The sequence below is a fragment of the Centropristis striata genome, chromosome 7, assembly GCF_030273125.1.
Source record: "Centropristis striata isolate RG_2023a ecotype Rhode Island chromosome 7, C.striata_1.0, whole genome shotgun sequence".
Taxonomy (NCBI): Eukaryota; Metazoa; Chordata; class Actinopteri; order Perciformes; family Serranidae; genus Centropristis; species Centropristis striata.
The window spans coordinates 15,176,587-15,188,967 of record NC_081523.1 but is presented as its reverse complement, the minus strand read 5'-3'; the positions used below and the strand labels follow the sequence as shown (position 1 = coordinate 15,188,967).

Sequence of the window (12,381 nt, the reverse complement as noted above, 5' to 3'; positions counted from 1 at the left end):
CAGGGTCAAAGTAATTCAAGCTGCAATATAAAAAAGTACAAGCCGTTTTCTGACTTCTTGGTAATTTACTGAAACATTTCCTAAAGTTCGGCCATAACTCTTAATCACGTACTTAGTTTACTGACATATACATCACTGGCAACAATCTGTTCAAATTCTTTAAGGCACTTCACACAGTGAACATGTGTTTATACTGTCAGTTTAAGTTTAAACAAAGGATGACAACAGGTGCACCAAGTGGAGTTTAGATTGGATAAAGTTGCTTCATATGACTTGAAGCCAGGAGGCACGTCTGTGTAAAAGTTTGTGAAACCATAAACAAGCAAACTGTTAACCTGGGTTATGAGCATGTTTAGCAACTTTGGAGGGAAAAAAATCACATTAAAAAGGAAAATTGTTCAATTCCTTTGCGCCCACCCCCTTGTCATAAGATATGGATGTCCCGTAAGGTTATTTGTGTTTGCTGGGAAATGAAGTGCTCAACTGGATTAAAAACATACTGCATATGTTTGGAAATCTGTTTCCCTGGGCGTATGAGTGGAGTGAGCGAGCGTGAAGCAGCAGCTTGCGTCTCCTCCAAGAGAGAGGGCAGACACTCTCATCATTAGCTGGGCTACAATGTGCTCCTCTACCTGCTCCAATCTGCACAGCCAGGCTCCACTCTGACGCCAGACAGATGTTCCCAGCACGAGGTGCAAAGTACGGAGAGGGGAAACGAGAGTGAGCAGGAGAGAGGCAGAAGAATGGAAATATTCAGCAGAGTACACAATAAGAGTTTAATTATGAATAATACCAATGGTTCTTTGTTCTCACAATGAAGCTAGCTATGGTTCGTCTGGCCTTTGGGAAATTGTTTTTGGCTTCCATATGGGGGCAGCTGTCTGTCAAAAAAATAAACGCTTGAATCATAACATGCCACAGAAGGGATAATTACAGGATAAAGAACAATGCAATTGTGTATGTTTATTTGCAATATTGGATAGGTATTTTGCTAAAACAAACTCGAAGGCTTTTGCAGAGGTTAGAAATGTAATTTCAGCACTCAGTACGATCCTTTGCCGCAGCTCAGATACTAATCGCTTATGAATGTTTTTGCAAAACTTGACATTGGCAGAAACTTCACCAGATAAAGACATGTACTCTAATCACTCTAGTGTATATGCAGGGATGTTTCTGTAACAAGACAAAGGGGACGTGACATACTTGACTGAAGGACTGTTCTGGATTCACTTTTTGAGGATAAGCTTGAGTGTTACTTGATCTTTTTATAAGGGCCTGACCGATAAGGGATTTTTTAGGCTGATACTGATATCCATCTAGAGTGAAAATATTCCCAGCTGATATAATGCATTTTTGATCTGGAATAAAAATACACCTTTTCTATATTGACTGTGCACTGACATGACCATGCAAAGGTACTCAGAAGGCTGCTGTCTTGAACATGTAACTTTCTAAAAGAATAATTAACATTATTAAACATTATTATACATTGTATACATACAATATATTACATTAGCAACTACATCATGATCTACAGAGAAGTAGTCCCAACACCTTACTGCCTGTTTGCTGTTGTTTTCAAGTCTCCTTTAGGTGACAGAAGAATTAACTTTTTTTTTACAGCTGGACAAACTGTGATAATGACACCATTCCTAGTCACCTCAAGCGTTGTTTTCTGCATTATACGTTCTATAAAAAGTTTTTATATTGGTGCATATCTGACAACATATATGCTGACACTAATAGATACCAATGCTCTCTATGATAGGTCAATGTTGTCCGATATATCAGTCTTGCTCTTATTTTTATAACTGAAATTCTGAACAAATCTTCTAAAAAGACCCAACTAATTCATGATGTCTAAGCAGCTACAACCTGACATAGCTTATTCCTCTGTGACCTGAACTCTTGCTGTATGAAATGCTAATGCAAGAACCATATCGTTCCATTTCAAACAACAAAGAGACAAAACAACACCAGTGTTATCCTGTTTAGGCAAACAACACTGAATGAAATGCAATAAGGGGTTACACGCCTAATAGTTTGCAGTTAAAGGACATCTTGAGGTGTGGAGCAGACGATCTCTGCAGGCTGCAGAATTCACAAACACAAAGCCAGCTGGTCTGATACAGTCACAATACTTCACTGTTTGTATTTGCCTGACCAGCAGCAGAACACAGGCTCTGTTCCCCTTTGGGAGCTGCTACAACAGAGATGGATGTTAAAGCATGCATGTCCCTCATGCACCATAATAATGAGCACAGCATGCTGTGTGCTGAACTGTCCAACTGGCCTTTGATTAGCCAGGGACAGGAAGTTCACAAACATTTTATGGCTTCCAGTCCAAAGATCTTTGTGAAGTGAATCTGGAAAGTGTACCGACTGAATAGGACACTGAATGACCGCAGCCTGAACAGATCGTAACGGATTATGAATCTCTTGGCTTGTTTACATTTATCTTGTCAATAAGAAAAGTGCAATCCAATCCAATCCAACCACAACAAAGCTGATAGCCTTAATGCTTTTGCTTCTGGTGGATAAACACATGCTGTGTAAATTAATTTTTTATAGAACCATTTTGCAGAAATGCACAGAAACTTTCATGGAGACAAACCCTCGGCAGAGAAACTTCATACATCATAAAAAGTAGGGGAAAAAATCCATAAAACCCGAGGTTATACATCGCTATTTAAATGGGATTTTACAGAGATAATGAACACCTTGGCTTTTCTCAGAGCACGAAAGAGCTTTAGCTGGGGCACTCTTTTGCAAGTTCATATTGCATCATGTTGACTGCACAAACTGCCAAAGCTATAATGAGAGAATAAGTATTAACAAGTAAAAGTAAGACCCAGTGCTGTATTTATATAAGCTGTCTCTATTCAGATACTAATGATTTGCTTGTTACAGTAATTATCGCTGCGAGACCATACCGGAACATCTGCATTGATTTAGACTCTCCGAGAGCACAGAGAGGGAGGGAGAGGCTCACAATCTGGAATTCGACTTCGAGAGCTCGACAACAATCTGTTGATGGTTATTTTGGTAATTGTCCATAATTGATGTAAAACACAGAGTGTGTTGCAGAAGATTCTAAATTACCGTTTCTGTAGCTCGAGGGGTCAGAGAAAATGGGCAGTTGCGATGAAAATGCACATATAGCATCTAATAATGTGAGTTCTGAAAGAAACTGGACAGCTGGTGGGAGAAGACGAGACACCGGCACACAGTTTACACTTAACTGCTGGAGTAAATTGTTATTGGAAGTCAAAAGTAATGATATGGTAAATGATTCAGCTAGTTAAATAAACATAAACATGACAATATGATCGTTTGTCTCGTCGGGAGGTTGTGCATATTTATAAATGTGTATTGATGCTTACATGGATGAACTTAAAGGGACAGTTCAGATCAAAATACATATTTTTCGTCTTAACTGCAGTGCTATAAATCAATCTAGATTGTTTAAGTGTGAGGTACTGAGGGTTGGAGGTATCGGCTGTAAAGATGTCAGCCTTCTCTCGAATATAATGGAACTATGCTACTTCATTTGAGGTACTCAAAATGCAACAAAAAAAATACATTTCAACAGTAATGCCTCTTTCCATGAATCATGATCACGTTTGACTCCATTTTCATAAGGAACCATTTTCTTTCTAGTAGAGTTCCAACATTAAATTGCTCACAACAAGGTTTTTTAATGTATCTTTAGTAAATGGGGTCATGCCTTCTGGAAAGAGGCATTGCTGTTGAGTTTTGCAAATATATTTTATTTTTTTTATATTAATTTATTTTTATTTTTAGTCTTTTCTAAAAGAGTTACAGTAACATCTTAGATTTGGGCAGTTTTAAAATCTTGTCTATGTGATTCATTGTTGGAAAATATTCAGTCTGAAAGACATCGTAAAAGAAATCTGAAAAACTATTTATTCTTAACTTTGGCTTCTTTCTAGTTGCTCTCTGCCTTTCTAGGGCAGATTTGTCATACAAGACCATGAATTCTTACTTGTACCATTAAAATATTATCTTCCTAAAACACAATTCAAGTTTTTAAAATCATCCATCCAGAAAAACTAATCAGAAATTAAGGACATTTTGTTGTAAATTGTTGCAAGCCTGCCTGTTTCTACTAACCCTAAATTCTACTTCACATAGGGCTCGACACTGTAGTTGTGGATGAATGCTTTAAGTATGTGAGGCACTGTGCAGTGTGTGGCAACAAATACCAGGCTCTCAAACACCTCGCTCCATGTTTAAAGAGGGTTTTGGCATGGCCGACACGTAGTGAGGAGATCCTCAGCACATGTTTTGATAAGTGAAGAGCTAGCTACATAAATCAGCTCAAAAGCAAGGTGAGTGATGAGTCTGTAATACACGGAGTAGTCCAGTGTGTCCTTGTTCTGTTGCCATCACTTCTCTAATGAGACCTCGGCTGAAGAATCAGTGTAAATCTACAGCGCCGTGTTGCTCAGTCCAGCCTGACCTCACTTCACTCTGGGCTGAATTAAGGAAATCTTTTACCTTCTTAGCTGCGGCCATGGATAAAGAATACACACTAATTATGGAAATATCCACAAACTAGGACAAGACGGCATGACCTTGGACTAATGAATATATATGAAAAAAAAATATGACTGCTGCAGCTCGTGCTGTTTGATGAGTGAGGATCAAAACCCTGATCCGTTTGACATTTGAAAGCATGACCCCTGACTTCAGATAAAGAAGCTACTTTGCTTTACAAATAATCTACCATCAAACACATTGCCAAAAATAGCAATTTAGATGCAACACATGTTAGTGTACAGCACTTCACTCTCTTAACTTTATATAGAAGAAACAAAATAAAGCAGTCATGTTTGCTCACTTTTTAAGTCTTTTTTGTTAAATTATATATGTGCTTTAATTCACAAATTGACCTGCCTTGCTGTCAAAAGCACAACTGCCCCTGAAACAAAAAATCCAACACGTTCCCATCGACACTTGAAAAAACAAAACTGAGGTTGTGTGATGTCACCCAGCCACCCTGGTCAATTAAACACCTCCCACTACAGGTTGGCATCACTCAAAAGGCTCATTAACCCTTCTGACCAACCACCAGTCACAATCAGAAAAACATCCCGTCACATTGGCCAATCCCTACATGGGCAACTCAGGTCAACACCCACACAAGTGACAGGAAATTGAATTGCTGGAGAGAATATGGTCTGTCTGAGCACTTGAAAGACATTTGTTTATTCACAGCTGGTCACACGGCCAGACAGACTTTATGTGCTTAAAAATAATAACACAATTTTATAAAGTGGAAATTACTTTGGGGTTTTTTTTGTATATCATTGATGTATGCGAGTGATTTGAGGTAAATATTCTTACAGGCATGCAGGAATGTGGTTGCATAAATCATCTCTAAGGCGCAGCACCGATGAGCTGAATCACAAAATTCTGAATTCATAACCATTTAAATGTTTACTAAAATATATATCCCAGATACATCACATTTGGATCTTGGAATCAATGTGGCATTTACTTTAGTGTACAACTACGCCTCATGAAATGAAACGGGAGCAGTGATACATCGCTGAAGCGTCTTTGTGTGCTTGTTTTTCAGTCCACTACTCTTAATCTACTGGGTTGATCTCCCGGTTCCCGCGGGATTATAAAATGTCTGCAAACCTCCAAATATTTGAGGCAATCAACAACTCAACACGCATTTGGCGTTAGAATGCAAGAATGTGAAAACACACAAACGAATGGATAAAAAGGAGTGAAATATGAAGAGAAATAAGGGGATCGGAGCGGTGCCCATTTCGGGGGTGTAAAATATGGAGAAGTGTGGATCATTGGGGGAGCTGCTCTGCCTGGGGGAACAGATGAAGGGAGGACACTCTGCCAAGATCTCTCCACTGGAGGGGGAGCTGAGGGACTGGAGCTCTATGGGAGAAAGAGTGTGCGCCTCGCATGCTGCTCTCCTCAATCTCAGTCTCACACGCCTGCATTGACACGTCCCAGGCTCTCTGCAGCAGAGGGAAATTGCTGCTGACAGGGCCTTGCAAACTTTCACAGCCATTTAGAAAGACTTACTCCCACACTTTTGTCACAGGCATTTATCGCACAAGATACATGATATGAAAAATTAACATTTTTTGAACTTGGCATCCTTTTTTTCACCAAGTTAGGCTTAAAAACCATTCATAATTTTTTAGCCTTACGATCGGCCCCAGCGCAGATGTAAACACGAGACATGCCAAGTGAGACCCCGAGATTATGAAAATGCACAATTTTCAAAATCTGAACATTTGCTTCATAAATTTGTACCATGTGAGCTCCTAATCCAATAACAAATGCTGTCTGTGTCACCATCACCAAAGCACACAGGGTTGTTTTTAAGTGAGAGCAGAGGTTATTGCAGAGGTGCCGTACCTGTATGTCCACCACCAGGCAGTGCCTCCAGTAAGCAGATGTGGGCTTGGAGCGGCTCGGAGCATCAGGATCAACCATCACCAGGACATACTTATTTTTCTGCAAACAGAAGGGGACCCATATATTATTATTTTTAATACAAACATAGCGCTTTACAACAGTACCACACACATTGAGATTGGCCCAGAGGCAGTTCCAGTAACAGCGGTACCTGATCCCTTTCGCTTTCTAAATGCAGCCATGTGCTGTTTGTGCATCACATTGCCCAAGGCTTGACAGCCATCTCCGCAGCTAACAACACTTAGTTTAAATACTTCAAAACAGATGCTTCATTTTACTTTTCTTTTGCTTAACTTATTGTACCTAAAAACGCTGCGAAGTGTGAATTTCACTCTATTTATAGCTCTATTCAGAAAAATTGTGGTTCATTTTTTTTATGCTGTTACTGAGGACACAAAGCTGACAAACACAGTTCACAGCAGAAGGTCGGGTTTGCCTTTTTGTTTGCTTGACACATAATTTTAACAGTCTTACTTCAGCTGTCAAGGCTAAAATGTTGCTTAGAAAAAATAAAAAACATTACATGAGGTACAATGTTGCTGTAAAAAAGCATGGAATTAAATGGTTATTTTAATATACATTAATATACTAAGCAACATATCGACATGATGATATAAGATTAGATATCGTCTAGGATTTGAGATATTTTAGCGTCATAACAAGTGTTCTTTTCTTGATTATATCTGTTCTATTATTCACCTTTTCCCACTTTGTATCCACATTACTAATGACTATTTAATGTGTAAATATTTGTGAAAGCAGCAATAGGTATTAAAGAAAAAATATTGTGATATTTGATTTTCTCCATATCACCCAGCTGTACAATATGTTCTGTATCCATGCAGTACACTCAGGCTCATAGCAAAAGTACAGCTCCTTCTCTTCTCTGCTATTCCTTAAACTTAATATAATTACTGTGACATCAATAAAATGACAACATTTTGGATCCGGTACCAAATCCTCTCGTTAACATATTCACAGTAACTTTCTGCCACTTACAGAGTATCTTTGTACCCCTCAATCTGTCAATAGATAAAGTGAGAGAAAAAGCATCTTAACTAACACTTGATCACAGTTATTGGACGTTGACTTGGCGGCTTAACTGCCGGAAAATTTTCATTCTGTCTGTCCCTAAAAGTTAGAGAATTATGAGAGCAGATTGAATTATTGCGAGAGCACATTTGTCATCCCTGGTCCCGTGCCCAAAATCTGCCAGACCATATGATGGGCTTTTTTTATTTTGTTCACTTCCTCTACAAACAGAGACATTAATCAAGGCTGTTTCAATCCACGATGTCCTCTTACTGTATATGTACTTTCAGCTGAAGCAAGACCATAATGATATCAGCTTTAATTCATATAAAACAGATGCAGCGCTTCTTACATTCTTACAGCGACTGCCAAACAACGCAGTGAAACATTTCATCAAATGCTCACATGTAAACATAAACCTTAAATTTCTGTTTGTTGTGTCCTATCAAGACATTCTTAAAGGCCTCTGAAAATTATCGTAAGCCGATGTACTTGAATGAGATAAAGAAGTAGTCATGTATTTTTCTGCAGATGCTCATTTTCAGAAGGATTCTCTGCCTACCTGACAAGCAGTAATAAGCGTAAACAACTAAGCCTAATAATAGGATAATACTGTAGTCTCAGCGATAGTGCCTGCAGGTAACATCCAGACACACCAGCAACAATAGAGCCTCCTCCACAGCCTGTCAAAAGTGACTCTATATCAGTGACCCCCCCGGGCAGCTTACCAACCATGACCTGTTGCCTTCTCAAGAGTTGTAATCCTCATTTGTACATGTTTGCTACCAGGCAAAAACACTGTGATAATGTAGTTACACTAATATTTAAGTCAGACCCTGATGCATTCAGAAATAGCATGGTTTCAAACAACAGCATGCGCACACACACACGCATACAGACTAAAAAGGCAATTAAACCATTAAATTAAAAATGACCTCCAGTCACAATTATCACTGAAAGAAATAGCACTTTATTGGATATTTCACGAAAGTTACCATGGATGGAGATACACTGTTCATCTTCCTAAAGCCAAATTTAGAACAAAATTAAGAACATTTCACAATTTCCAAGTGTAACAACACAAATGGGGCCTATTTATAGTGGGCACTGAATTTCAATGATTTTTGCACATATTTTGTGTCTCAATTTCTACCTGTAAGAATCTGGCTGGTCCAGCTGGCACGGGCAGCAAATAATACAAGAGGCTCCCTCCATGCTTGCACTTCACACATTGTGGCATGTACCCTTCTCTCTTACAAGGACAATTTTTTTCTCCATCTGTCAAAATCCACATTAATTACGCACAGATATGTGTGAAAGACTCCAGGGAAAAACAGATGCATATTCTGCCATCTGAAATAATTTATCAGGGCTCGAACAAACTAAATGTATATCAAAACATGTTTTAACAGGGCTAATTCTCATGGCTGGATACTGGAACGAACACATTTTCCAAAAATATGTTATCAGTATTAACCACTAATACTAATCAGGAAACGTAACATTTGAGGCTTGATGATAATTTGAAATTTAGATTTGCTTTAACACTGCAGCTAATCAAATCTCTCACTGATGACGGTTCATTTTCTGTATTTTGGAGCACACACAAAGCTATTAGTAAAGAACTCCAATTGTTTTAATGTTCTCGTTCTTTATCTTTTTTACCCAGTTAATTTACATTATTGTAAAAGAGATGAGAGGTCAGCTGCCCACTCTGTTACGCTCCGTAATGGTATTTAAAGGACTTTGAAAATGTCAGAATAATCGGAGCGCTCAGAGCAGAAGTGAAATCTGGGTAGGTGTCGGCCACAGACCACAGAGCTCTATCGGGCCATTATACAGGAGGCTCCTGGGTGTGGGCTGGAGGTGGGGGGAGATTGAGCCTGCATTCTCTTGGGATTAACCTCCCACTGCCTGGTGTGATCACAGCAAAACGGCCCGATGGGACCACACCTCAGACCGCCAGGCGGCTGGAATAAACCCTGCAGCTGACTTGGCGTCTGTCGCTGCTGCTGGTCAGTGGTGGCGAGGAAAGGGTGGTGCTTCCTTTAGTGACATCTGTAGAGTTTGAAGGGGGGTCACTTTCTGATACATGAACTCAGTACTTCTTTATGATTGTATATCATAGAAATGCAGGTGTAGTTTTTTTTTTTTTTAAAGTAAATTTTTATATTGTTTTATTTTCAAGAGATGACATGAAACTCCCACTCAATGCCAATAGCATCGAGTAGATACACTATTTGCAAAACAGAAGACCGCAAAGAACAAAGGCAGAGGAATACCAGTGTCTCTGAGGATGTAAACTACTGGCTTACCTTTGAGTGAACTCTGCTGGGGATGAGAATCAGAGAGATGTCTAATCGCTGCTCTCGTAGAGCTGCCTGGGCTATCGAGCCCAGCTCTGCTAACTGATGACACCACGAAGGGCGAGAGTGAGTTAGCGAGAGGGAGGGAGGGAGGGAGGAGAGGCCCCTCTGTGAGTTTACAAGTTCATGCTTTATCCCTGACCCAATACCAAACAGTGTCGTCCATGCAGCTGCCTATTAATATACCCATTGCTTTATCCTCCCTGTTCTTCATCTCTTTCCGCCTCAGTGCGTAGAACCCACAACGTTTCATTAAGTGGTCAACCGTGCTCAACGCCCGACCCGGGGCAACGCAACACATCGATCTCAAATCCCTGTTTAAGTAGCAAAAATAATTGAACTCGTTTGGTAATTAACAGGTATCTGTGTTGTGATTAAGACACGGCGATGGCTTAACAACCATCGACTGCAGCTTAGAACAAGGTTGAAAGATCGATGTGCAAATATAGAAAAATAGAAACTCTAAAACACAACTGTAGAATCAAAATTTTCAGATGATGAAGAAAATGAATCTTGTAAAAAAATATATATATATATATAAAAAATATATATATATATATTAAAAAAAAAAAAAAAAAATATATATATATATATATATATATATATATATATATATATATATATATAATCTAGCATCAAGTGAATTCATAGAGCAATGATTTGTGGACTTTGATATTAAGAACAAAGTATTAAGGTCTAATTTCGGAGGCAGGATAGCGGTGAGAGGGGCAGACGAACAAGTGATGGGGAAGTGTAAAAGTGGCGATACTGTCAGGATCAGAAGAGGAGGTTCATCCTGTTTGAGTGAGGTCAAAGGTCAGCCAGACAGCAGTAATTGAATCCCGACCAGAGTGTGGGGGGCCACAGACCCAAAAATGAGATGGAGATAGAAGGGGGGCTGTGGCACTCACCTAAAGGTCACCATCCGTACAGGTGAGGAGGTCCTCATTGGTCATTAATAACAGTCGCCCCCCCAACTCTCATCTGCAGAAGCTTTAAAACCTCATTGTTCCTCACCGCAAGCTGCATTAGAAAACCTCCTTCAAAGGAACAATAGCTTAATATTCTAGTGTTATGACTATGGACACATGAATACAACGATTAGTCGACCAATGGATCAGTTGATCGTCAGAAAATGATCAACAGAAAACTTTTTTGAAAATCAAATAATCATTTAAGTCATTTTTAATGGAAAAATCGCAGAAAATGCTGTTTTCAGCCTCTCAAAAATGGATGCTTTCCTGCTTTTTTATATCACATTAACTGAATACCTTTAGGTGTTGGACTGACAAAACATTTAAAGACATCACCTTGGATTTTAAGAAATTATAGACAGACATCAATTGATAAAAAATGAACATTGTGCATCCCTAGACAAGGTGATTAAATAGGAAATAGGAATAGGAAAATCAAGTCAGATTAATCGATAATGAAAACAATATATAAGTTGCAGCTCTGCAGGCTTAAAAGGCGGACAGCAGGTAGACTTTTGGCACATGTATAAAATAGACCTCTCATACCTGTATACTGCAAGATGTTGAGTTGCATTATGGGACGTGTAGTATCCAACACTTCTATTGCCAGACAACACATTTCATTTATGTGTCCTACAATATCTGCTTTTGTAATACAACATCTGCTTGTACCAACTTAAGTATGATTATTGTTTTCTTTAAAGGTGCCCTGTGGAGTTTTCTTGTAAACAAACAAAAGTTAAGTTTACATTCAGTGTGTCTCACCAAAACACTTTGTGTGTATCCTTAAGGTCTAACAAACACTTTGAATGCATTTTCATCCTCATAAAACATTGTTTTGTTTAATTATTTCAAATTGTGCACTGTTTATATTGATGTTTAATTGCTTGCATTGTTCTTCCTCACTGTCTTTGTTATTGGACATTTATCACCACAAACTGTCAATCATCGGACAAGTGTCAAACTAATCGCAGCATGTGAATCCAGCTTCCTTGTGGGTGTGCACAATGCAAACAAAACAGGGACCCACTCAGAAAAAAGTGCTCCATAGTGATACTACTGGTTATACAACCACAATTCCAAAACAGGGACATTGTCTAAAAAGTAAATAAAACAGAATGTGATCATCATTCAAACCTCTGTGACAGATTCAACTTAACACTGTACAAGGAAAGTTTATTTTATAATCAAACTGATAAACTTTTGTTTTTGTATATAAATACAATGAATTCTGAATTTGATGCATTCTGTTTTTATTTAGGTAATGTTGAGGCCATAGAACAGGGGTGGCAACTGTTAGTAACGAAAGAGCCATTCTTGGCAACAAAAAAAAAAGAGAAAGAATGTTGTAATGTAGTCACAAACCTTATTTTGAGCGATGAATATAAAACAGCCTACTTAGCCAAATTAGCCTACCAACATTACTAATAGGTCATAATGAACATTTATTAATAGGATTTTGTGCAAATGAGAGGCTGGACACTGAAGAAACATCTCAGGATATTTGAAATCGAAGGCTAGCCAAGCGAGGG

The 12,381-nt window shown here is 38.8% G+C and overlaps 1 protein-coding gene across 1 annotated transcript in view; it reads right to left on the bottom strand.

The window, feature by feature from the left end:
- Positions 1-783: 783 nt before the first annotated feature.
- LOC131974503 (phosphatidylethanolamine-binding protein 4) overlaps positions 784-12,381 on the bottom strand; it is a 32,708-nt gene continuing 21,110 nt past the window's right edge. Inside the window, exons 4-5 of the mRNA XM_059336828.1 lie at positions 6,418-6,516; positions 784-881 (exon numbers count right to left, since the gene is read on the bottom strand). Of these exons, the coding sequence (XP_059192811.1) occupies positions 825-881; positions 6,418-6,516 (156 nt within the window). The 3' untranslated portion in view covers positions 784-824. The remainder of the gene's footprint in view (positions 882-6,417; positions 6,517-12,381) is intronic.